General features: G+C 47.0%; 4 protein-coding genes across 6 annotated transcripts; 3 read left to right on the top strand and 1 right to left on the bottom strand.

Moving 5' to 3' along the window:
- The first annotated feature begins 68 nt into the window (after positions 1-68).
- LOC130524683 (actin-related protein 2/3 complex subunit 4-like) lies at positions 69-26,336 on the top strand. Of its 2 annotated transcripts, none has more exons than XM_057031014.1 (6): positions 69-81; positions 24,768-24,887; positions 25,181-25,292; positions 25,401-25,496; positions 25,581-25,751; positions 25,826-26,336. In XM_057031014.1, coding segments are annotated over exons 1-6 (507 nt in total). In that variant the 5' UTR covers positions 69-79; the 3' UTR covers positions 25,832-26,336. The 2 variants fall into 2 exon arrangements, with proteins under 2 accessions (XP_056886994.1, XP_056886993.1); XM_057031013.1 differs by lacking the exon at positions 69-81 and adding an exon at positions 24,044-24,197 and having other exon boundaries at positions 24,769-24,887.
- On the top strand, positions 611-4,772 carry rae1 (ribonucleic acid export 1). Of its 2 annotated transcripts, XM_057031011.1 has the most exons (13): positions 611-752; positions 1,129-1,238; positions 1,459-1,563; positions 1,687-1,779; positions 1,859-1,945; positions 2,029-2,115; positions 2,229-2,300; positions 2,391-2,498; positions 2,577-2,683; positions 3,083-3,158; positions 3,453-3,647; positions 3,737-3,822; positions 4,264-4,772. In XM_057031011.1, coding segments are annotated over exons 2-13 (1,107 nt in total). In that variant the 5' UTR covers positions 611-752; positions 1,129-1,148; the 3' UTR covers positions 4,265-4,772. The 2 variants fall into 2 exon arrangements, with proteins under 2 accessions (XP_056886991.1, XP_056886990.1); XM_057031010.1 differs by lacking the exon at positions 4,264-4,772 and having other exon boundaries at positions 3,737-3,826.
- Positions 5,907-13,814, top strand: LOC130524681 (RNA-binding protein 38-like). Its single transcript, XM_057031012.1, has 4 exons — positions 5,907-6,339; positions 7,923-8,046; positions 8,339-8,393; positions 12,260-13,814. The coding sequence occupies exons 1-4, from the start codon at positions 6,127-6,129 to the stop codon at positions 12,603-12,605; spliced, it is 738 nt and encodes a 245-aa protein (XP_056886992.1). The 5' UTR covers positions 5,907-6,126; the 3' UTR covers positions 12,606-13,814.
- Positions 20,881-23,675, bottom strand: tada3l (transcriptional adaptor 3 (NGG1 homolog, yeast)-like). Its single transcript, XM_057031005.1, has 9 exons — positions 23,597-23,675; positions 23,032-23,279; positions 22,701-22,948; positions 22,519-22,624; positions 22,233-22,368; positions 21,913-22,016; positions 21,720-21,826; positions 21,447-21,638; positions 20,881-21,348 (listed from the first exon to the last, which is right to left on the bottom strand). The coding sequence occupies exons 2-9, from the start codon at positions 23,239-23,241 to the stop codon at positions 21,156-21,158; spliced, it is 1,296 nt and encodes a 431-aa protein (XP_056886985.1). The 5' UTR covers positions 23,242-23,279; positions 23,597-23,675; the 3' UTR covers positions 20,881-21,155.
- Positions 26,337-26,436: the final 100 nt, after the last annotated feature.

The raw sequence follows: 26,436 nt of genomic DNA, 5'->3' as shown, positions 1-26,436 counted from the left end.
TAGCATCTTATTTTCCTTAAATCCCAGTGGTTTAAGTCATCCACATCACAGTTTATCGGCCCTGTCATTACGGCACAAAATACGCTCCTTTGTGTTTCACTTACTTTCGCTGATCAGACTTAAATGTTTGATTTAGTATCTTCAGGGAGACCCAAAGGAAAATCCCCTGATCCCACCTGAAGTTAGAGGCATTTGAACTCCAATCTCAGGCCCACCGTAATCGTTAAGTGATTCATTGTACAGCAGACAGAAGTACGAGAAGGGACTTGCCCGCACTTCTCCAACGTATATTCCCAAACGGTGACTAATGGGAGTTAATGGCATTGGGTGGGAACATCGAATAACAGAGAAAAGCTGATCCAAACAGAAAAGTTAGACAAAATGGACTCGCAGATTTTAAGTTTTTATTATTCTTTTTGTGGAGATAGTTTTTAAAATGTCATCGCAACTGTGTGTGTGTGGGGGGGGGGGAGGCCAACAGACACTATTCTGACCATATGAGAAGTGTGTATAAAACATACAACACACAAATGTAGAATCTAGAATATAGTTGAAGTTAATAGAATCGGGTAATTTCGTTGTAAGAATTCGTTGTAAATTGATTTTCGGTCCTACATTGGCCCCTAGCGGCCGCCTCGAACCAGAGACGTCATCAATCCGCGACTACCGGAGGAACAGCCGCCACATTTTTATTACGGCAATTTTCTTTAGCGTTTTTTGGGCTGCAACCTTCTATCCATTGTGAATTTTTGGTACGTACATTAAGTGCGGGTTATGAAAAATAATCCAGTGCATGCAGTTTGTTGTTTAAATGAATAAATACATTTATTTGATATGGCGTGACCAACGATAGAATAGGTAGCTGGTCCTAAGCACCAGCTAATGTTAGCCATCGTTGGTTCGTTAGATCGGCAAGATGTTATTATGTATTACATGTTTGTGTAATGTTACCTAATTAGCGTTTCACACTTGGCTACAAAGCTAGATCCTGTCAAGTGTGAGGTGTTTACCATTATTTCATCAAAGTGTTGCCATCTTTAATGTGCTTAATTATCCCTTTTAATGGATGACACATTGCTGTTTCCCTGCTTTTATGTGGATAAGTTCTAATATGTTTCGTTCTTTTAGGCTATTAAGGTGAATGCAGTATGAGTTTATTTGGGACGAACACCGGGTTTGGCGCTGGTGGCACCGGTGTCTTTGGAAACACGACGACAGACAGCCATAATCCCATGAAGGTATGTCTGGGTCTGCACCAAACCCGCAGAACATGTACCTGAGACAAGTTACTGAGGGCTTTATTACTCCCCTTTTGCATGTAAGTTGGGAAATATAATTGAGCATGTGGAAATTCAAAAGAAAATTCCTCACTGTACAGTACACTGTCTCAAAAGTGACATCTTTCATGAGTGTGAACATGTGCTCAGTGTTATTTGTCATTGTGAACTAATGCTGCAGGATATTGAGGTGACCTCTCCTCCAGATGACAGCATCAGTTGTTTGGCTTTCAGCCCCCCCACCATTCCAGGCAACTTCCTCATCGGAGGATCCTGGGCCAATGACGTGAGTTCTTTAAATAGTGGTGACGGTAGCATATACCTATACATTAGAGGGATTTAGTGAGCATCAGTGAATGGTCATTTTAAATGGGATGCTTTAAGGTTGTCCTCCATCTAACTGAAATAGGTCCGATGCTGGGAGGTGCAGGACAACGGTCAGACAGTCCCCAAAGCGCAACAGATGCACACAGGTCCAGTGCTCGGTGCATGCTGGAGTGACGTAGGTCCTCAGGCCATTAAAAGACTTGTATCTGAGGCGTCGCCGTGGGTTACAGACTAATGCGTGTCTCTTTAACCAGGACGGAAGCAAAGTTTTCACTGCCTCCTGCGACAAAACGGCCAAGATGTGGGATCTTAACAGCAACCAAGCGATGCAGATTGCACAGGTCTGGATGAGCGGCAGCAGCTCAACTGTGATCCTAAGATAAGAGCTGAGTCGTCTTACACCTTTCACCGTATTTCTTCACAGCACGATGGTCCAATCAAGGCAATTCACTGGATAAAAGCCCCAAACTATAGCTGTATCATGACTGGCAGTTGGGACAAAACACTGAAGGTATAAACGTAGCTATAATTTAGTGCTTTGGGGGTTCTTTTTGCAATATTTAATTGTAATTATTATGGCCACTAAAAGAGTTTTTTGTCTTTGTTTCCTGCTCCCTTTCTCAGTTCTGGGACACTCGCTCTCCTAATCCCATGATGTCTCTCCAGATGCCAGAACGATGCTACTGTGCAGATGTTGTGGGTGCTCAACTGGAACATGGGCAATGCTTCATGAAGGATAATTATGCATTTTCTGTGTTTAATTTTGTACCCGACCCTAATGTTTAGGAGTACCCCATGGCCGTGGTCGCCACAGCTGATAGGGGCCTTATCGTGTATCAGCTGGAGAACCAACCTTCGGAGTTTCGCCGAATAGATTCTCCTCTCAAACACCAGGTGAGGTTTCAGGCGCTGATGTTTCTGTTGTATTAACAGCCAAGCTTTTACAGTTTACTTCTCGTCCTGGTCTTGCAGCACCGCTGTGTTGCCATATTCAAGGACAAGCAGAACAAACCTACAGGTTTTGCACTGGGAAGCATCGAGGGTCGAGTGGCCATTCACTATATCAACCCCCCAAACCCGTGAGTAACGCCTGAAAATTCTTGATGACTAGGAATATGTCAGAAATGACAAAAATTTGAGTTTAAAGTTTGTTTGTTTTTTTTAATTAAGAAAAAAAGATGCTGTAGTTTTAGCTGTTTTTGAACACAGAACACATTCTTATTTTGACTTTATATGATTCAATTTTGGGGCGGTCTGTAGGGACTTGGCTAAGAAGCAAAAGGTTCTCAGTTCAAGTCCCAATGCAGACAAACCTTGGAAGTTTGAACCCCTGAATGCTGCAATGAGCAGGGCCCTTTGTGAACGGCTCGAGCACCCTCCCTGTGTCCCTGAAAGAGATAAAGGGGTCAAGAAGAAAACAAACAAACATGATTACATTTTGCATTGAATATAACTCAAATTCTTCTGGTCCCGTTTAGAGCCAAAGACAACTTCACCTTTAAGTGCCACAGATCCAATGGAACCAACACCACCACCCCACAGGACATTTATGCTGTAAGTTGTCTGTAGTTTTAATATATTTATTTCAGCGTGTGCATAGTGCACCGGTTTGTGGATTATTATTAACGTTTCGCCACTTTAATGGAATCTGCTGCGACAACTATTGAGCTTTCGATATTTAGTTTTATGTCACAACTGTCAAATGATTCGACTGCCAACGCTACAGTGTTTTGGATTATGTTACATTTCCATTTACGAACAGGAACTCTCGGAAATCTCAACTGGTGGGCAGCACTGATGGACTCATCCTCTAGTTCTCACCTGCTCTCCTGTTTTCTGTTCCATTAGGTGAACGCCATTTCTTTCCACCCTGTGCACGGCACACTGGCCACTGTGGGCTCAGACGGACGCTTCAGCTTCTGGGACAAAGACGCCCGCACAAAGTTAAAGACCTCAGAGCAGCTGGACCAGCCAATCACGGCGTGCTCCTTCAACCACAACGGCAACATTTTTGCATACGCCTCCAGCTACGACTGGTCAAAGGTGGGACCTTCAGAGCCTGTTTGTTGTTTGCCGCCGCTCTCACTGCGCTCCTGTGCTCATTTTTCCTGTCTGAATCCGATTCCCTTCAGGGCCACGAGTATTACAACCCCCAGAAAAAGAACTACATCTTCCTGAGGAACGCTGCTGAAGAGCTGAAGCCACGAAACAAGAAATGGTGAGAGAAGGGCAGCGTCTGTAGACGCGGAAGCTGCATTCTCAGCATGGGGCTGCCCTACTTCTTCAGTGTGCCTCTGACCCTGAGTAGAGCCTTTAATGTCACCCACTGACCCCAACACATGGATGTCACGCTGTGAATAGACATATTGATCTCCTCTCTGCTGCACATCGCTGTCAGTATGACTGAGCACTGCTCAGAGGTCATTAGGATGGCTTGAGTGTTTTTAGCTGACCTTTAAGTGAGAACTAACGATGCTGTGATAATGAAGACTCCTGTCTTAAATAATGGGGTCACTATGAAGGGATTTTTTAAGCAGCAGTTTTAAGATGTTTGTTCGGTGGGAAATCGGATGTTTGAACCCCAGTTTGGTGAATAAATGGACCCAAAGCTTTAAAAAAAAGTTCTCTTTCATGACTGACCGCTTCTTCCTGTCCTCAGATCCATCGCGCCGCCTTGCAGCTCTCGTGGAAAAAACGTTGAAAGCCTGCTGCATTTGTGTGTATACGCTCGAGACCGACTTCCTTCCTTTGGGTAAAGGCCTGGACCAACTGCCACAGTTCTCCTTACAGTACACGGACCAATCAGAGGAGCCCACCCTACCTGGGGTAGATGACATCTGTGTGACAGTTGGTCGGAGAGGTCAACAAACATATTGCTGTCCTGTTTTCCTTTTTTCCCCCAGCTTGTTTATTTTTTTACACCTTCCCAAAGACTGTTCTTGCTGTGTCTGCTCGCTGTTATTTCCATCAATTAGCCCCATTAATGATGTAAAATAAAAACTCCATATAAGATTGGAATCTTTTTATTCCGACGAGTGAGTTGACCAAATATTGGCTTGTGGGCCTTGTATTAAAAGAAAACTGTATTATGCATGCAAACCTTCATCTGTAAATCTTTACATCTTTAAAAAGCTCAGACTCCCAATCATAAACTTCGTTTGCCTCCTGCCTCTGCTGTTTGAATCCATGTTAGCCGCCAGGTGGCGCGCTTTCCCTTCCCGCCCGTAAAAACTGACCTGTGAGCCCGGTCAGACCCTTCAACCCCAAAAAAAGACATCAAAGCAGGGCAGTGGGGTTCCTCCAGCCAGGAAGAGTCAGCTGGAGACGCGTTTACAAGAGGATATGAGTCAATGGCGACGCTGGTGGCTACAAAGGCCATGTGTGAAAGGAGAAGCAGATCAGAGAGGGAGGTGTGAGATAGATCTTTTTATTGAGGTCATTAGACTATCACCTCGATGTCGGATTCATCTGAGCAGTGGAGCCGGTGGGGGGTTATGCAACATTTGCTTCATTCCTGTCTCCCTTGTCAGGTGGGTTCCAAGCCCAAAACCAAGCCTGCACTCAGGATTGTCAGCATGAGTGACAGTGAAACCATTGGAAAACTCACTGTTGTGAGTTGAGTTGAGTTGAGTTGTGACCCCCCCACCCCCCTGGGTCTGACCTTCCCCTGCAGAGGTCATCGCTGTTTGTTAGAAAGCTGGGGGGAGGAAAGGACGTGGGGAGTATACACAAGCAGTAAATTTTAGGTTTGGCAATCATTCGCTTTTATAATGAGGTAATAAGTGTTTAACCAGGGTTGTACTTTAGCCAGTTTTGAAATGGATTTCGCTGTTAGGATTTAGGTCCACTCGGATGTATATATTAGAAAGGTCTTCTGAAAGTAAGTATGGCCCTGTTGATATGACAGATATTCGTAAGAACACCGCCATAATCCCATAAACGGCGAGTCTGTATGGAATTGCATCACTTTTCATGGTTGATTTCTGCCCGCGCCGTTTGTGTTATGTCACGGTTACATTGCAGAATTAAAGATCTCTGTGTAATTCCGTCGAAAAGGAGATTTTCCTGGCTTGAAATGGATCTAATTACTTCCTCATTACCGCCGAACTGGGCACCATGTGGCCAAGCTGCGTTTACAGTAAAGTTTCTTTGTGTTGAAAAGGACAAAAGCAGGTGCAGAGCAGCGCCGGGAAGGCGGACCAATGGGAGGGGCGGCCGCGCAGGGCGGCTCACCGATTGGTGGACGCTTTTTCCTGGGCGTGGTTTTCTAGCGGCATATAAATACTGTGCGCTCGCTTCTTTTCGCCGGCTTCAGAAGCGACCCGTTTTACCGGAGGTTCCCGCCGCGTGAGCCGCAGCTGTCACCGGGTCGCCGCAACTTTTGCTGAAAAAAAGAAGAAAGGCGCTGCACAACAAAGAGAAGTTCAAGTTTTTCTATTCCGCCGTCGAACTGATGCCGGGGCATTTTTAAAGGCGTTCGTCGAACCCTCAGCGTGCCTCAGGTCCTCGCTCCGGCTCACCAATGCTTCTCCATCAGTACATGAACGGAGCCCTGGAAGTCATGCATCCCACAGCCATTCAGAAAGATACTACTTTTACCAAAATTTTCGTCGGCGGGCTGCCCTACCACACGAACGATGCCTCGCTCAGAAAATACTTCGAGGCCTTCGGGGACATCGACGAGGCTGTGGTTATAACAGACAGGCAGACCGGTAAATCCAGAGGATACGGCTTTGTGAGTACAAGCAGTCACACAGATCTCATTCACAACTTTTATTTAAAACAAAAACCCTTTAACATGGTCAAATCTGTTGCTCCTTTACATTCGTGTCAAAGGTAATCCTCTAGATCTTGCACGGATAGTTGCACAGAATCTCAATTTTTACGCTTGGCTAGCTGTTATTTTAGCTTAATAAGGATGAGGGATCACACAAGTTGATGGGTAACTAAGCAGATTATATTTCAACATATGTCTGATGTCAACCCCCAACCTCCCTAGTGAAGTGAAGCCCCCCTACACACACACACACCCCCACCATACCCAGCCATGAGTATCCCCAGCTTACGACTTTGGCAGGCTGTTTGTATGCTTGTGACAGGACTGCACCACTTTCTGGCTTTATATGGTTATTTTGGAGAAGCGGGGAGGTTTGACCTTGCATTGTTGAGGACCACAACAGTGGATCGTAGCACATGATTTACATCACATCTTGGCTGCAGAGAGGAAAAAAAAAACCTCCCAGCGTCAATAAATTAGCAGTCTTGTGAATCCAATCCATGTTTAAACAGAGTTCTACCTAACGGGTTTTTTTGATCAGAGGTCACGGGGTTAGGTGCAAAAACTGTCCTGAGAAGCTTCAAAACGGGTCGATTTGAAAACGGCTGAGCAGTTTAAGCCTGCGGGTGAGTTCTGGGTGAGTTCCAGACAGATGTTGTCACCCTGCTGTTGACACAAAGAACAGAAGCAGCATCAAAAATATGCAAATATTTACCAGAACCTCAGAAAGGCGCATCGACACTTGTGTTGAGGCCAAAGAAGGAGCGGAAACCTGCTGCGTGTGCATGTTTACTCCTGAAGCTCGGCGTCTAAGACAATTGCTCAGTGTTTACACATCAGGTCCCTAACTTCACCCAAATGCGTTCCCAGAGTGAGGTCGTGTCACGCGGCTGGTGTGCCAGGAGGCTTGTGTTTCAGGTTGAGCAGGCTTGTTGCTGCCGTGAGCCAGTTTAAGGGTGGGAAGTGCACCAAAGCCGATCATACCCATTTTACTTTCCCTAAACACAGTCGGGTTGGTGTTTCAGGCTCTTCCCAGTGTAAACAGTCGAGGCTCCGTCGAGTCGACGTACTTCTGAATCCTTGAAGTGCAGACGCACACTTAGAAATACAGGCTCACTGTTTCAGCCACATGCTCACCGAACCTTCTGAGTTGGCAGAATGTGGCAATCAAAACAGAAGGCCCGCTTCTAATGCCAAGTGGGAGAGGGGAGGGGTAGGATAATGCCAATCGCCTTAATATTTTGTCCCTAATTAGATAAGCTGCCTGTTGCACTCCTCAGATCCATATTTCACCATGGCTGCCAATGGTTGGTGCGGTTGCTGTGAGTTCTTCCACCTGTTTTCTGGCACCAGAAAGTAAACAACAAAGAACCACGTCATGTCATTTAATTTATTAGATTTATTTGGGAGTTGGGGTTTAGCTCAACACCACCAGGGATTCCATATTGCAATGTGTTTTTTTTTTAAATTGATTTTGATTTTTAAATGATTTTGTTTTATATACTTTAGGGGACCTATTGACACGTCTGATTCCCTATCAGGTGACAATGACAGACCGAGGAGCAGCGGAGAGGGCCTGCAAGGACCCCAACCCCATAATCGACGGCAGGAAGGCCAACGTCAACCTGGCCTACTTGGGCGCCAAACCCCGCAGCATGCAGACAGGTGAGCTGTCAAACCTCATGTAAATCCAGCCAATTGATCCAGAGCAGAAAATGCAAATGCATAAACACCAGGACTTCAGCGTCTGAGCTCGTATTGACTCATTTTTCCAAACAATGTTCTGTTTCTTAAAGCCATGTTTTGCTGCTCATTGTGCGTTTGAGACTGTTGTTCCACTTGTTGGAGGTTGGAACAGGCACTGCCTCTGTCTCCCCGTGCCCTGTGTGTATTGTTCTCTGGTCCTCCTCTGTAAATGCAAATGTGTGTGTCTAACAGCCGGCCTCCTATCTTCCAGGCATATCCATCGGAGTGCAGCCCATTCACCCGGCGCTCATCCAGAGGCAGTATGGGTAAGCGAGCGAGCGCGAGTGGGCGCTTGTTGTGTTCGCTCGTGCTTCTCTCAGTAGGACACCACTGGGGTGCTATCTCTTTGACAAACATGGCCCCTAGAAAGTCCATGTCAGTTTCCGTGTCCACACGCAACTCTGCGAGTCAGCCATTAGCATATCGGAGTTTCGTAGCTCTGTGAGGGCAGAGAGATGTTTCACATATCTGGGCTAATGGAAGAGCATTCCAGAGATGAATGTGCGACTCAGCCGCTGGTCCTCTGTCACGGCCCGCCCAACTCGGGGGCCTAGCTTAACAGACCTCGTCGCTGACAAGACTCCTGAGAAGTTGCTGTGTTGCAGAAAAGGCCTGTTAGCATCTAGGAATCACAGTCGGCCGAGCAGCTAAGGAGCATGTTGATACTCTGCAGTCGAGTCAAGTATGGAGGTCACTTAGGTCGTGGAGATTGAGTAATGATTTCATCCTTGTAACACTGTGGACGTATATTCTTAAAGATTTAAATCAAGCCTACATATTCTATAAGACCTGTTACTTGAGCCTGGTTTCTGAAAATAATGACTGCTAAAGTTATTGCATTCATATCTGCAGCATTAGGAGTCGAAGCTAATCAATCAGATTTGCCATCTCCTTTAAATAATGATTAACCTTCAGATTGCTGGCAGAGGAAAAGGCATAAATGATAATTGGGGTTAAAATGCTACCCTTTACGCCCATCAGTCAGGGACTGTACTGAAATGTTATTCAAATGCTTTTATTTTGAAAGGCCAGGCTGTCCTGCTGGGTAATACTGATACTTTCTACTCGTCCATGAGTGTTGTAAATATCTAATTGCAGACAGAGAAGTGAACACATGGATACAAAGTCCTAGACAATAAAAGATACAATTGGGAGGCCCCAGCCTATGCAAGAACTCCAGAACACCCCCCCCCCCCCCCACCCAATTATCTGAAATCCTATTGCTATAGTGAGCAGGGATGGTGCCACAACCCTATGGGGTTTGATAAATGAAGCGCTCTGAGGCCCGCTTCTGGCAGGTGCTGGCTCCTGTTACAGCTTTTACACCCCCTTTTAATCTCCCATGACCCCCCTTTCCCCCCCCCCCTACCCCCAAGAGGCGCAGGGAACACCTGTCTGTTCCCTGTAAAGTTCCTCAGTATGGTGGCTGACAGGAGCAGGCTGCTCTGAAGAACATTTTCAAAAGCCGCTTTTTGTCCCCCCCCCCCCCCTTTTTTTTTGTTACAACATATGGCCTAATGATGTGCTGTGCTCATCTCCACGCTGGGTCAGACTTTATTCTGGTTCCTCACTGAGGAACCACATCTTTTGCCCCTTCGTCACCTCCCTGCGTTTTTGAGCCGCCTTCCTCTTTTTTATTCTCAACACCCAGAAAAACCCAGTTTCCACTTCTCGTGTTCAACTGCCACGAAAACTGACACCTCAGCCAGCCAGACGGGTTGGGGGGGGGGGGGGGTGTTAAAGAGGAGATTGCAGAGGGTACCAGGGGGTGCATATTGGGAATACAACTTAATGAGGCGGTTTGCTTCCTTGGAAACCACCTTTACAGGTGCCAAACAACACACCCATTGACCCCCCCCTCCTGTTATCAACGAATATTCCCTATCCAACAAAGAGGTACACATTCCCACCACCCAGGCCAGTCCTGCCTGTTTTCACACTTTTTTTTTTGCTGCAGTGAGTCATGTGCTAAAGGTCGTTTATTGGGCGGAAGCATTTAGCCTGCGAGTGTGATAGCGCCGTGCCTTTTTCACACAAACTCATTAAGTGGATCCTCACGGGGACGATTGCTCCGGTCTGGATTTGTGATATTTAAATGTTTCCTCGTAGGCGCATCTCTCATTTTTCTGTCCGGCTCTATGTCCAAAATATATATATATATATATATAAAAAAAAGTGCAGAGATGCCAGTCAGCAAAAAAGGGAAAAAAGAGCTGACCTATTTTTTCTGTCCATCAGCCTCTCTGCCACATCCTCAACTCTCCCCATTTTCCCAGAATCTCAAACGGAATCCAAAACTGCGGCCCCCGCCACCTCGACACACGCTGGAGTCGTAACAGAGCGGCGTTCTTGTCTCGTTTCGTTCCATGCATGGTTGCGTGTTCTACATCATCCCTACAAGGTCGTTCGGTTGCGTTCGGAGCGCCCGCGGCGGCACGCCTCCAGGGATGAGTCGGGCTCATTATACACCTCCACCCCACCCCCTGGTGGCATGAATGTATTGGTCATGTCTGATTCCAGTCAGGCTGCCAAGCCTGGCTCACCGGTGGGGGGGTTCATCACACCCACCTGTCACATGACCCCACTGTCTGGTTTTAACGTCTTACCACTTTGCTCCTGATCAGCTCACGGACGTCTCGGTACTTTTGTTGACGCCGCAGCCTTTCTCTGCGCCGCCAGCTGACCAGACGACGCCCACAGTTCAGGACTGCCCTGTGCCGCCCCCCCCACTCCTCCTCCCTCCCCAGGCAGCCTCTCTCCAAGGTGCCATTGATGGCTTGAGAGTGCAGTGCAGTGTGCTGTGATGGATTGGAGTGGCTCTGTAATCTCCCCCCACCCTTCTTGTGTGATATGAACTGAAGAGGTTTGGCTGATTGCGGTGTCTCTTCCCCTATTATGGCATGGTTGGGTTTTTGCAGTGGTGGGGTGTCAAAGAGGTCATGTGTGAGAGTGAGAGAGGGTTGGAGTGATGGCGTCCTCATCTGCATGCTCCCATCTTTTGCTGCGTTGGCTCCACGGCTGCCTCTCATTGCTGATGCTCGGCTCCCAGTTTTAAAATACAAGTAGAAACAGTGCTGTAGAAGTAACTAAAGTAAAGTGCACGGATAAATCCCGAGGTAACTAACGACAGGAAGATTCTTCATCAGCGGTGGGATGCAGCTCCAGAGTGGAAGTCAATGTGACATTTGTGACAAGCTTGTGTGTGTGTTTGTGTGTGTGTTTCTTCCAAAAGCTAGCCATATAGAAACCCAGTAAGGTTGCATCACCTATTTAAGTGCAAGTGTGTGTGTGTGCGTGTGTTTGGATGGGGGGGGTTCGCTTCTGCCAGAACCCCGCAGAGAGGAGTCCTGACCATAAAAAGTCCCCTCTCTTCTGGATCGTGTGACAAAACAAAGCTCCGCAGAGGAGGAGAAGCGGCGACGCTCCCCAGACTCCGCAGCTTTAATCAGCCACATCTCGCAGACGCTCCCGGAGGCTCCCCAACGCCGCTCGCCAAAACCTGATGAGCTCCCCTGCTGCCATTACCTCCCTCACCTAGCATCATCACCTGTGATTGAGAGTAGAGAAGTGGAACTTTCAAGCACTTGTGTGTGTGAGAGTGTGCGTCTGCATCTGTGTGTGTGTGTGTGTGTCTTTGGGGAAAAGCAGCAGCTGTTAAAACACTCTGCTGATGCCTGATCTTGAAAACCTGCCAGTAACGGCTGACACCATCATTCACCCCCACCCCCGACCAAACACAAACACACACACACACACACACACACACCACACACACACACACACACACACACACCACACACACACACACACACACACACACACACACTCACGCACTCACACACACACACACACACACACACACACCAGTCTTCCCACCTACAGGTCCAGCCTAACAGGTTTGGTGGGTTTCACTAACAGACAGCGTTGAGTCACCTTCGGTTGCTAACCACCGCTGCCTCGTGCCTGTTGGTTTTCAGTCCTGTGCGTATCTGTGTGAGCCTTCGCTCTTCAGAGAGACAGCGTTGATTCTTTATGACGCTCACATTTGAGAAATGTAAACAATCGGGGCCAGGTCTGTGAAATGTTCCTTTCCTGTGCTTACATGGTTTCTCTGCTCTGCGTCCATGTGCAGGATGGCCCAGCCGTACATTTACCCACAAGCCTTTGTGCAGCCCAGCCTGGTGATCCCGACCCAGATATCGACGTCCGTCAGCACCAGCCCCTACCTGGACTACAGCGCTGCCTACAGCCAGTACGCCCAGGCAGCCTATGAGCAGCAGTACCCCTACGCCGCCTCCCCAGCCAGCTTTTTGGGATACAGCTACGCCACCACCAGCCCCTCGGCCACGGCCGGTCCCACCGCTGCCGCTGCAGCCCAGGCGGCCGTGCATCAGAACCTCTCGTCTGCCGCCGGCCCCGCCGCCACCTTCCTGCACTACGCCCCACAGCAGCACATCCAACCAGAGCGTATGCAGTAAGGGAACGGAGGGGCAATAGAACGGGACAATTGCGGGATTCTGGTCGGAGAAATCCCCCCCAACACACACATCAGCCGGGGGTTTCAGGAAAAAAAAGACAGGGACTTTTGCACTAAATGATCAGGATTAGCTGCTCATATGTTAAAGGAGCGGGGGGGCGGTCGGAGGACTGTCGAGGTTCGAGTTAGGATGCGGAACAGCTTGTTTGTACGTGGTTGCTTGCAAGGGCTTCCAGAAGCTGACATTTTTTTAATTATTTTGTTATATTATTGTTATTTTGTCCTTTATTATTGTATTAATGTCAATGTCTATTTGTATGACGTCATTGTTAATGTTAAAATTCTCTAGGCTCAATCAGAGGAAAATGTTCGCGGTGTGTATCGGTGATGTTTAACTAGCGGTGATGGGCTCCGGAATGGGGGGGGGGGGTCCACGGTGCACGCCGCCGTGGGGGAACTTTTCATCTCATCTGTGCTCACGTTGGCTTTGTGATCAGACGTCCACAGGAGCGACGGCCAGATGTTGCACCTGAAGGACGTGTCGGAAATGAGTACAAGAAGAGGAATTCCATTTTCTTTAAACCTTTTTTTTTAATAATACCTTTTAAATTAAAGACGCCTTAATAATAAAAGGAAACTCTTTTTTTTTTTTTTAAAAAAGACCCCTTCTGATTTCTGAAGCAATCCCCTCCACACAGGCCTAAACTCTATTTTCTTTTGAAGCCAGGGAGAGTAACCTGGCCTGTCTGGGTCCTGACGTATGGATGTAGATGAGGCCTTGCGGTACGGAGGGGCCGGGGGGGGGGGGGGGTGACCATTGAAGAGGTAGCTGACACTGAGCAGCAGTGTGTTTCATTCAGACTTTCATGTACAGCTTTTTAAAACTATATTTTCAGCCAATAAGTACATTTACAATATTTATATGTAGGTATTTATACAAGGTACTAAGTTAAAATTGTCTTTTCTATACATATATATCTATATATAAATATACTATAACTAGTTGTGCCACTGATGTCCTTTAACCTGCAGACCCTCAGGTGTAGTAGTCAACTCTTGTACCCTGCCGCCACTAGATTTTGACTGATTTAGTCAAAACTTCTCTCCATATTCTCTTTATCCCTCCAAACAAAAATGTATTTTACAGATTCCTCCAAGAAGCCATCCAAAAAACAAGCAAACACAGAAATAAAGACTTTGTACAATAAGAGTTCTGCCTCGTCGGTGTTTTGTGGCCTGTTTTGTTTGATGTTTTTGCAGCGTCACAGGGTGACGAGGTTCTCTCGCGTGCATCTGCTTGTTATCGAGCAGCGTGCGGTTGAATCCTGTGCTGGGGGGGAGGGGGTGGGGGAGGGTTTCAGGGTCATGGGGGCCCAGACTTTTATCTAGCCACAACACCGGCAGCACCTGTCAGGAACGCTGGGTGTTCCTTCAGACTGACGCGTTCAGTCGCTCTTGGAGAGCTTTCAGAAAATGTCAGCCGTTAAAAGCGGCGCCTAGCAACGTTTCGCTTTTAAAAAAAAAAAATGTCACGCTGCTGAACTGGCACGGCGAGTTTTTCCTCTCGCCCTCTCCCAGGCAGAGACATGTTTGTGCTTACATCAGCTTTGGAAGAAGCCGTCATTCTGAACGCTCTTGTTGTGAAGAGAAGCACATTATCTCTCTGTCTTTAACACTTTAATCTCTTTGGACTTTATTTGCTGGGGAGGGTCCCTGCTTAATTAACCCTGAGGGGGGGGGGATTCTCTCTCCAGTTAACCTGATTGTTTGCACTTGTGAGATTATGGATTATGTGCATGTTTGTCAAAGCGGTGCCCCCCTATGATGACAAGCTGGGTGGGTTCATCCTGTCTGAGTGTCAACCATCTCTTCCCTCCTCGCCCACACGTCTCTTCTCATCGGTCATCCTCCCGTCGCTCTCTTCACGCTCCCCGCCGTCTTTCTCCCGTTCTCATGAATCACGCCAGAGACGGGCAGGAACCCAGCCGACCGTCATCCGGACAAGCAAGGTCATGCAGGCCCCGCAGACGCCGTTGTGCTGAGTCACCGGACGCCGTCTCTCCGTCACAGTCGCTCACAAAGTGGCTCCGGTCAGATCTCCCCGGCCTCGTGCTCGTCGCTCTGTCGTGCGACATTGATGTCAAGGGATCCCTCGGAACTGTCAGGAAAGCAGTCCCGTCTTATCAGGCCTGCGCTCTGCATTGACCAACACTTCCTGCTTGACCTTTGTTGGTGTGGGAGCGCTCTCTGCACCTTCATCAGGATCCCGTTATGGTTTCATCATCTGATTGAGGTGAGCTTTTCGAAACGGTCAGACACCCACGACGGATGACCTCTGACCCTTTCGGACAATCTGGTCTGTGGAGCGTCCGCCGACCTCAGGAAGATAAAACCTGTTGCCCGCTAATTTACTTTCAATGAGACTCTTTGTCGAGCAAATACAGGAGGAACGCGTGGGACCACTGAGGCCGCACCACCGCTCAGAGCAACAATGGCAACCAGCCTGCATTGTTATTAAATACCATCTCAACGCATAGCAGCGGGAGAAATGGCGTCGCAGAGGGCGTTGTTTAGCTTAATAACATGCTGTAGGCTCGACCTACGTTGCGTAAGAAGCAGAGAAGGGTTCTGAACATGAACATTTGTTCAGTACTGGGACCAGTTCACTCCAGTGAAATCAGCACGATGAAGCATCTGTAATCCTGCAGCAAAGGTTTATCCTGTGAATTGTGACAGGTTTTGTTAACTGTTTAACGTGTCATTTCTTCATCCCTTCAAGTTCTCACGGCTTTCAAAAGAATGTAAATGTGCTCATTTGACGCCCATCATTCACTCCTTATATGGCCGCCGTCCGAGTTGTTGATAAAACTCTGAAAATATATATTCAAGTTTATTACTTATGCTGAGAAGTTGTGTCAACATGTTCTTTTTAATCCAGACTTGAAGAACCTGCAGCAAGGAGCTCAGAAGAATTTGGCAGTTCAAGTGTTCCTCTGGAAGACGACCAATGACGGCAACCAGAGCTGCCGAGTTCGGGTGGGGGTCTTGACAAAACCTGCGATATCCCTGGATCGGTGGGAGTTTTTTGGGCTCTGGCTTGTGTCCTATCAGCTGCTCTCAGGGCGACACACGTCACCCTCGCTGAGGCTGATGATAACACAAGTTAACTGAACTGAGGTTTATCGGGGTGATCTCTGGGGCACTCCACGCCCGGAACCCGAAACGTGCCCTCCCCTCTCGGTGGTGGGATTTGTGCTCCTCTCCAGGTCCTTTAGAACAGACCCCATCCATAACAGGCACTCTGGCCACTTTTGGATCTCACATCGCTCCCATGTGTCCACTTCACGCCACGCCAGTCTGGCAGTACTGGCATATACACCCCCCCCCCCCCCTCAAACACACACACACCCCAGAGTTGAAGATAGAGGGTGTTTATCCTGTCAGTTTGTATAAGAGCAGCTAATGTAGCCCGCTCTCTGGAGTAAAGGCAGGGATGGGGGGGGGGGGGGGGGGGGGGGGGCTGTGCTGAGTGGTAAACATGTGCTAAAACCTATGAATGGAATAAATTACTTGACCTTATTCTGTAGTAACTCAGACTTTTCATCTGCTTTAGTGTTTTTCTGTTGCGCTCGGCCCAGAGGGATGTTTTTCTGGTCCAGGGCCACGTTTTTCTTATCTGCGGCCAACATGTTTCTGCAAACGAGCGCCTCCACCTCGACCTCAAACCCAGCCAGTAGCTGTTGTGGGCCGCAGAAGGAGGAGGAACACAGCCATGGAGGTCGGGGGGGGGGGGGGGGGGGGTTGACTACAATAGAAATAGAGAGAGGAAGGGGACAGTGTCTGACGAGTACTGACAGCTGAGCTTCCTCTCTCGGCAGGACTCTCACAACCACACACACACACACACACACATTCTGAGTGAATGAGCTGCCCAAGACAGGAGGATATCTTACTCAAGTTTACCTCAGCACTGTTCTGAAGCTGTCCAGCGCACTTTCCAATTCCAGCTGGGGCTTGAGCAGACAACCCTCAGCCACTCAGTCCCCTACAGAATGAGAATCCACCCCCCGAGGGTAGAGTTTGACTGTCTGACTGGCCTGTGTGGTGCAGCGTTAGCATGTGTGTGTGTGGCCACAAACATAATGTACAGAGGGGGGGGGGGGCAGGCAACAGGTGTAACATGCAGTTTGACTTTTGAACTTGTGCTGGCAGTAAACAGCTGCAGTAAAGACCTCCTGCGTGCATCCAAACAGAATCTGAAAAACCTTTTTTACTCCAGTAAACAGAAAGGTCCTCGATCCAACCCGATGAGGCAATTACAATGACCACTGAGCCCCTGTAGTACCCATGTCCTTCCTGAAATAATTAGCAAGAGGGGCTTATTCTTTAATCCAGCTCTCCACCAGCTGCTACTGTCCTTTCAGTTCCACTGGCATCCATCTTTTCTTGTAGTCTATGACTATAAAAATTGGAAAAACCACATAGAAGAACCCTGCGAGACCCCGCGCTGATCTCAAGCCCACCCAGTCTCTCCCAGACCTCACCCCCCAGTCACAACAGTTCACCTTTTGTGGCACCAGCCTTTGAAAAACAAAGTGATCAACAATATTCATGAGGAGGCTCAGACTTGAAGCCCACGTGGGGTCAGATATCTTAATGACTTAGCTCTGGTGTCATATGGTTGTTTTTGTTCAGCCGTTGTTAAATACCTTTAAAATATGAAAGTTGCTGGCATAAAATATCTGGTTGGATTTTATTGCCAGGTAAATATTAACATATTGGTCAAAGGCTGTTGGTTATACTTTAACAGTTACTTAACATGAGAACTTTATTGATATTGCTAGAAAGTAAATGAGTAAGTCGCCCTTTAAAAAAAAACAAAAACAAGAGCCAGAATTAGACCTTAAGAAACCAAAACATTATGAAATGTGATGACGTCCGTTCGGTCTCCAGTGTTCATTCACGGAAACAAATTCATCTGTGTTCTGGTTGCCGATCTCTCTCCCGTCCCTCCATTTCTCCTATCACATCTTTATAAAGTTTCCTCAAACCTCTCCTATTTTAGTATGTTCCACTACACATGATTTGCCCACTTGCTCCCCATCCTATCTCTCTCACAAACATGTGTGTGTGTGTGTGTGTGTGTGTGTGTGTGTGTGTGTGTGTGTGTGTGTGTTTCCATGCACCAGCAGTTGTGTTCCCATTCCTGGAGGGAGGGATCAGCTCCCGGTGCAGCTAGGAAGACTGTCCATCCGGATTCACCACCAGCTCTTTATAAGGACACGGGGAAAAGGGCCTCACAGCCTCTATATTTAGATGGACTTTATTGGGCCTCTTGTCTCCGTCTTCTCTCCTGCCGCCCCCCCCCCGCGGTGCCGCAGAAATCTCTCACCAAAGCCATGAGTCTGATAATGATCTGGGTGATAATAACAGAGGAGAGGAAAAGCGAGAGGGAGAGAAGCGGAGACAGGATGAAGGGAGGATGAGCAGAGAAGTGGTGGTGAGGGAGTGTTTTCGTTCATTGTTTTTTTTTTTTAATGTTAGTGGGTCTCCTTCACACATCACTAAATATTTCCCAGTGAGGCTGTGCCTTCACCATCCTGCCAGCCTTCACCATCCTACTGCTGCCATCACACTTCTCCCTCAACCTCACCCCCAGCTTTGACCTCCAACATACAAATCTACAGCAGTCACGTGACACTCTTTCCACTGCTTTCAGGGGTTTTTTCTAGGTCACTGAAGGCACTCATGAAGCTAAGGGAAAGATCATTCCGGAGAGGATCCATCCATGTCCATATCGCTCACCTCTGTGGGATCAAGTCTTTTGTTTCTCTTCTTCTCTCCCTGCTCCAATCACAGTCAGACATGAAAGTGTTTACTCTTTCCCATCATATAGCTGCCATTCCACCTACACACACCTCTACAGTGGTCATCTGGCCTTCTCCCGGTCCAATAGCTCTACATTTCCATGTCATCTTGACCTCCACCACTGGCGTGCGGTCTCTGGAGCTGTTTCAACTGGAGGCTTTCAGGAGGTTTATCCTATCAGAAACGCAAACGTCAACGGAAGCAGCTAACCTGCCAGTTAGCATCTGCCTGGCTTCTTTGATTCTGATGCAGAAAATGAAGAGCTTCTTGCGGCTGATTGTGCTTCACCAGCAGAAACATGGTAGAGGCAGGACCCTGGCTCACCCACGAACAAAACACCAGTCTGGAAGATTTGCATGAAAGCTACCAGAAGACATGCAAGAAAATCTTCAACTGCCATGCAAATGAGAGGCAAATAGAATTCAAATCAGGCCTAAGGTAAAGAGGGTCAGGAAGCAGCAGGGTTCCCTGGTGGGTGGGTGGGTGGGGGTGATGCATGCTCGCGCCTGCCGCTCGCGGGGCTCGGAGGTCTGTCAAGTTTCACCACAACAGCAACAGCGAACCTCTGGGGAAGGACAAACCATGATCTCAGAAGAGTGGAAACGGCGCTGAAGACAATGGTTCTCTGTGAGGGAGAGGACCTAAGGCGTGGCCTCTACGGACAGAGGGTCTTCACAGTGGACAAGCCGTCCTCAGCAGCTGTCTCAACCTCTGTCTGGCTCCCATGTCACACATGCAGTTTTAATTCAGCATGACGCTTACATAGCATTAGCACAAAGGGTCGACAGATTTATGTTAAGTCCCTTTAACCCTGATTGTCTGTGTGTGTGTGTGTGTGTGTGTGTGTGTGTGTGTGTGTGTGTGTGTGTGTGTGTGTGTCAGCCTGTCTCTGGCCCCTCATGTGTCATGCCAGCTCGAGAACGCAGAGATGGAGGTGGAGTAGGAGGAAAAGTCCCAGAGAAGGAGACATCGTTTGTACAAAGAGCTAATGGACAGAGAGGCCTCAACAGACTGGAGATCTGGGCTGTTAGTGGTGTGGACGTGTGTGTGTGTGTTTGTGTCTGTTAGGTTTGAGGTTATACTCTACAAATGAGCAGACAATGAACGGTGATCAGCCCCAAGGCCCAACAAAGGTAGCTGCACAGGTTTGCGTGTGTACACAACACACACTGGCATCATCGAGTGTGTTTCCATTGTTGTTCTCCAATAATGGCCCAAGTAGTCGCACAACAGTCTGTCCCCCACACATCTTGACTCATCATTGTTAGCTACCAAATATTTACCTTCAACCCATTAAAGGGTAGAAACATGTCCGCGAGCAGAAAAGGAGCTCAGACCGACGCTGGGGGGAGGACGTGGGGCCGATCAAACTCCACAGATCCTACAGAAACATCAGCACCTGCACTGGTTTTAGAAAAGAGTCTAGCACAGGCTGTGGTGTGCAAACAGCAGATGAACATCTTTACGCGCGTATGTGAGCAGCACATCAATAAAATCCACCTGCACTTGGGCCTGGGTCTATTGACACAAATGCAACAAAAGCGATGTGATGTGCCCAGGCTTGAGGGGCCACCACAATCCCCATTCAGCCTCCCATTCACCTGCGGGGATGATTCAGTGGAGGTGAATGTCATTAAAAGCCTCCACACGCATTTAATGGTTTTATTTGCATGGAGGACACGAGGACCCAAATCTAAACTCTGTGTGTGTGTGTGTCACATGCGCTCATCTTTGTCGTCAGAAACAATAATAGCTGGCCTTTGCACAAATATACTTTTTTTTTAAGACTTTCCATGCTTTCGCAATGCTGAGGTCTGGCAATTTCCAGAAGTCAGGGAGTGAGACTACATTTTCAGGAAGATCTGACCACAATAGGTGATTAAAATATCTGTACTATTTCCCCACAGGCTGATACAACAGGGGTGTCGACCACAAATTGGTTGCGAGGCTTGAATGCGTTCAGCGCCATCTGGCGGTGACCGAAGACCCTCAGGTGGATATCGATTTAGATGGAAATTCGATGGGAAAGTCAACCGTCTCGTATTTCAAAATGGTGGTGACGTGACAATTTTGTGCCACACCAAAAGATGAATGGTGTAATAATGCTGTAACTACTGTGCCTTATTATCCAGACATGTCCAAATCAAAGCTTCCATGCAGGTTTAACATGTTTCACAGGTTTATGATTAGCTGCAGCAAGAAAAGCCTGAGGGGTGTGTGTGTGTGTGTGTGTGTGGGGGGGGGGGGGGGGGGGGTATTTCCTCCATACCTTCTCCTTGTTGAAGTCCTTGTACAACATTCTTTTCTCAAACATTATTGTGCATTATCAGGTCCTGTTGAGCTGCTTTGGTGTTGAAATAAAATGGTATTAAAATCCATAGAAATACAAATAGGGACAATATGATATATTTTTTTTACAATATGATTTTATTACTCAAAGATTTGTGTGTTGTTTTAATAATTAAACCTGTAAACAAAATTCAAACAAAAGTCACCTCACAAACTCAAAAAAAAACAGATGCAGACTAATTTTTCCAGATCGGGGGAGCTTTCTGTTGCAAGTGACATGAAAACTTAAAGACAGCATAATCATGCAGGCCTGCAGCCAAACCTATCACATCCCATCATTCATGCAGCTCTTCACTGACCATGTAACATTATTGGAATCTTTTCCTGTCTCCCTCTAGCCGTCCAGGAGCTTGAGGATGCTTTCCCTTTCCTTCAGGGCCTTCCAGGCCTGGTCCTTCTCCTTCTTGGTTGGAGTGCGTTTCTTCTGCCTTGCCGCCATGATTCGCCTGAATCCCTCCATCACCTCGTTGTCAGCCACCCTGACTCTCTGCCTCAGATCTTGTTTGCGCATTTCCTCTTTTGCCAACCTGCGAGGCGGTGGTAAATACCACGTTAAGGTTGGCAGCATACCTGAGTGAGCGGGTCTGAAAGCGTTCCCACTCTATCAGCCTGTCTTTACCCTCACCTGAGCAGCTCATGCTTGCGGGATCTGTTGTAAGTGATCAGGGCTTTCAGCTCCGCTTGCCTCTTCTGCAGCTCTGACAGGACTTCGTCCTCAGAATCTCCTCCTGGCCCAGGTCGCTCCTCAGAATCCAGCAGCCCCTGGGCCACAAGCTCTTCTTTGATCCGGGCCTCCAGAGAACGCGTGTGAGGAACACTGAAGCAGGAACAACAGAAATTTAAATGAATATGTAACATTTGCTTTCATACAGATACCTAAAGACTTTCACACAAATACCTAAAGACTTTTCCTTGGCTTCGAGGAGAGGTGCCGGCCCCGTCGTTAGCATCCTTGCCTAAAATGTCCGGTATCGGAGAATCCTCCATGGGGGATATAATGTTCTCCTAAATCAAAACAATTACAGGCTCATCTTCTTTATTGATGTTAAACTTCCAAAACAATAGACGTTTTCAACGCATTTAGGACAAACCTCTACAAGGGCCTGGAGCAAGCGCTGCGTGAGAGGACCGAAGGGACATCCGTCTTCTGGAGACTCGTGCTGGGACTCTGACTTTTTCAACAAGGAATCCACCTCTACAGTAGAGGTGCACAAACGGGAGTATTATGTAGCGTATGTGGAAGATTCAGACGTCAATCTACATGACTGTGAGTAATAAAACGTATTATTGTGTATTTGCTCTATTAAGAAAAGCTACTAGCAGTAATTGTGTACAGTCCAAGAGGAGCTTTGGCTGCATATATCTGCTCTACCACTTAGGATAAATGATAACTGTTTAAGTCTTCCTTCACCTTTTGCATCCAGCTCAGACAGAGGCCCCCCCATGAGGTTCTTCTTCTTGTCGTTAGCCCGTGCTCCTTCCCTCTGCTCCTCCAGAAGATCTTCCTGAGCCCACCGCTGTGAGTAGTGCTTCCCCAGTGCTGGGATCTATGGTCAGCACAGCCGTTACCATGGTTTCACACAGCAGTTAAAACAGGTCATTAAACACAATTACAGCAACCACAAAGGTGTTCTTCAAATGAAGGATTGAGTTTTAAAATTTGACCCATGAGCAGATTTTTTTTTTTTTTTGCATACTTTGAAATACTCTGCTTCGTCCTCAGGAGGTTTCAGAAGCTCTTCAAGCAATCGGATCTCTTCGTTTGTGATGTCAGCGCAATAGGGCTCGACTGATGCCCAGAATCTGAAATCATTAGCTAGATATTAGCTTTTGTAAATGTTGCACACTTGAGATGTCACAGGGAGTTGATATGGGTCACCTGTTGGGTGCGTCGTTTTTGGGAGTGCGAGGAATGTCTTGTGGATCCTCTGTAAATTCATACTCCTGGACTTTAGGCTGCAGGTTTTTGGATTTGGGTCTCCCGGGACCTGGACCGAGCCCGTGGCCACCTTTGCTCTCCAACTTTTGCTTCTTTGGTTTGTGGCGAGAGGAGGCGGCGGGGTCTGGATCTTTCCCCAGCTTCAGAAAGCGCTTATCCCCCTTCTTGTCTTGCCAATCTGTGAGGATCTAGGAAGAGCAAAGACGACGGAAAGAATGAAAGAACCTGTGGTTTCGCCAGGGATTTAGACACAAAGATGACTCCACGCTACCTGTCTCTGCTCTTCCAGGGCTCTGAAGCGGCGGTTGGCTGAGGACAGAAGCGTCTCCAGCTCCAGCTGCAGGGTGTCCAGCTCCTCGATTCCAATGCCATCGTCTTCGGACCTCCCGAGCACAGCCGTGTAGCGGGGACACAACTTCACATGCTCCACGGGCTTGAAATCATAGTATTTAAGCGGGGGGCAGTCTTTTAATTCACTCATGATGCTGGAAGGCACAGACCCAGCAGCGCCTTAATAGCCTGATAAAAACACAGACGGGAAGCATTAATGGGGATAACGCTGAAAATGAGTCCTGACTTTTTATGTGCGTCTCCCAAATACATTCTAACAATGCACCGAGTAGAACTAGCAAAGACCCAAATACAGGTTTAGTGTTGGGTGCTTCGTGGAGCCAAAGCCCGACGGGCCCAAACTATTGGTAGTAGTCGATGAGTACTGGCCACAATGATTTCACACTGTACACATGCATATTGTGACTTTAAATGGAGTTAGTAGGATGGTTCCACGCTAAAGGGAATGTAATCATGTTTAAATGTTGAAGAACGTTGATAATTACCGTCAGTGAATGGCATCCATGCTGGAATAAGCCATTATGATCGGGGGAGGATCAAATACAAAAAAAAATCCTGTAATATCTTATAACGAATCAAGAAATGTTAATTATAGTACAAGTACCCTTTTATGTACGATAATTAGACATATAATATCAAACGTTACCATTTATTAAAGGAGTTAGTATTACTTCAACTGAAAAGCGGAATGGTATCGTCGGATTGTACCATATTTTGTCGTGTTGGAAAAATATTATCTTCACAGCGATTCCTCAAATAATTTGAATCTTTAATGAGTCCAAGTGGTTATATAAAACATTTATGTTTAAAATTGTATTACAACCTGTCTAAATAATGGTAAACTATTCCAAAATGTCTTCGCTTCCAGCAGAATGGATTGTCTCAAGGGTGTGCTTGGTTTTATTTACACCTTTAGACGGGGTAATGGAGCAAGCACTCTCAACACTGGTGTGTGGATAAACATGCTTGTTCATTAGAAAGGTAAGGTAAAACAAGCGCACCCTGTCTGTGTACGACTATGTTGGATTTACGGAAGAGGAGTCTCAGGCGTGGCTGAGGAACTTCCGTCTTTTACAGCACAAAATGGTAAGTCTTGTGCTCGCAAAGTATCGTTATACTTTAATATTTAGCCTTCTTTAGCTGGCCCCAGCTGTAGGCATTGTTTCCTCTGTCGGTTAGCTTGCTTGGTGTATTTCACCGGCGGCGGTTTCTGGTTTAATGCAGTGGAACGAGAGGACGGGCATCCTTGATAGATTTTGCAGAAACTAAACTAAACTAAACTGTCTTCCCTTGTCAGCCCTCTTTGTCATTCTTTCTACAACTTAAGACTTAAAAAAAATCTAACGTTAAAAAGATTTCTTATTTGATTCAGACAAGCCAACTGTGAACAGCTACATCCGTCATCAGAAATAATCTTACTTAAGACATATGCATAACATCCGCTACAGTTCACAGTTGTAGCATGTCTAATGGTTGTTTCTCAATCTGCGGATTGCAATTGAGCTGCAGTATCTCCTGCATCATTCTGGCTCCCTATCTTTACTGATCTGCTACAGTTAGCTGAGATTCGCTCATACACCGAGATCGCAATAATGGCTGCATCATTTAGGAAGTTCTAATTGAACTCTGACATTTATCATGTCTGTTTCTCCTGTAGACAGCGACTCTGCGTCCTTATTTAAATGCCGTAAAGGCAACCTTGCAGGCTGCTCTTTGTCTGGAGAATTTCTCCTCTCAGGTTGTGGAACGTCACAACAAGCCAGAGGTGGAAGTCAGGTATGTGTAATACGTGCAGTTGTCGAGTCAAAGACCCCGTTACTTAGGCGTCCAAGTTTCCAGCCCCTAAGCTGTTTCAGTCATACATGTGTAGACTTGAGCTAATGTGGATTAGAAAAGAAGAAAACAAAAAAAACAAAAACCAAGTGTGGGTAAAGCTGTAAAATTAGCCTGTGCTGACTTGCCACATCCTGTCTGTGGAGGTATTTCACAGAAATCTGCAGGGTCAAACAAAAGTGACAAAGCCTGTTTTTTTTTTTACGTGTCTTGGACTTACGGTGATGTTGTTACAGGAGCAGTAAAGAGCTGCTGCTTCAGCCTGTGGTCATCAGTCGCAATGACAGGGAGAAGGTTCTCATTGAGGGATCCATTAACTCTGTCAGAGTCAGCATCGCTGTCAAACAGGTACATGAAACGGCCACGGCTGTGGCGTGTTTTTGGTTTTTGTTTTTTTTAAATTGCTCCTTTCACACAAACTTAACATATATGCATGTTTTAAAAATTCACCTTCAGGCTGATGAGATTGAGAAGATCCTTTGCCACAAGTTCATGCGCTTCATGATGATGAGAGCAGAGAACTTCTTCATCCTGAGGAGAAAACCAGTGGAGGTAAGAGCAGCGGTGCCTGATCTGCTCTGGAGTCCCGGTGCTCAGGAGTCTCACTAATGCATTTTTTGTTTGTTTTTGCTGTAGGGATACGATATTAGCTTCCTGATTACCAACTTCCACACGGAGCAGATGTACAAACACAAACTGGTGGACTTTGTCATCCACTTCATGGAGGAGATCGACAAGGAAATCAGTGAAATGAAACTGTCGGTCAACGCCAGGGCCCGCATCGTCGCCGAGGAGTTCCTGAAAAACGTAAGCCGCTCGCTGCTCGCGTGTTTTAGTTCGGGAACGTGGTCCTGTCTGAAATCTGACTTCTCTTCCTGCAGTTTTGACGGCATCGTTGTTTGTGCTTTCACATGAGCTGGGAAACGCCTGCAAGCGCCAGTCGGCACAAGGAGTAAACAGCCAATCAGCGTGGCCAATGAGACCAAACTGGCGACGACACCCGCATCCATCATTCCCCTGTACTCATGAATATTGATGACTGTATATATTGAAACATTTGCCAGTCTCATTTATGGATCTTAAAAGCAAATCTCCAACACAAAGGCAGGTCCTTAAACTCACCATCAGGTTATTTATGAATACAGGGTGATTGGAAGATGTGCTGTAAACAAAATGGCCAGTTTTTTTTTTTTTTATTCATTTATGTGTCTGCTTATTACTGTCAAAAAAAAATGTCTCCAAAATTTCCCCATTCAGGAAACCCATTGATGGGTTAGAAAAGTCTTGAGTGGCATTTCAGCGCAAACATAGAACCAGAGCTGTCTGCAAAGAAGCCACCAAAGCTGTTTCATGAGATGATGCAAGATAATAAAAGTGTTTATACCTGCGTAACCGTTAAAGTCCTGTTTGTCTTTTGCTGGTCTTGAGCTCAGACCACCCACATCTTTATACCACAACACTTTCAGTCTCTCTTCAGGCGTCACTATGACAA

The sequence above is a fragment of the Takifugu flavidus genome, chromosome 4 (genome assembly GCF_003711565.1).
Source record: "Takifugu flavidus isolate HTHZ2018 chromosome 4, ASM371156v2, whole genome shotgun sequence".
In the NCBI taxonomy this organism is placed as follows: Eukaryota; Metazoa; Chordata; class Actinopteri; order Tetraodontiformes; family Tetraodontidae; genus Takifugu; species Takifugu flavidus.
This window is presented reverse-complemented; position numbering and strand designations above follow the sequence as displayed.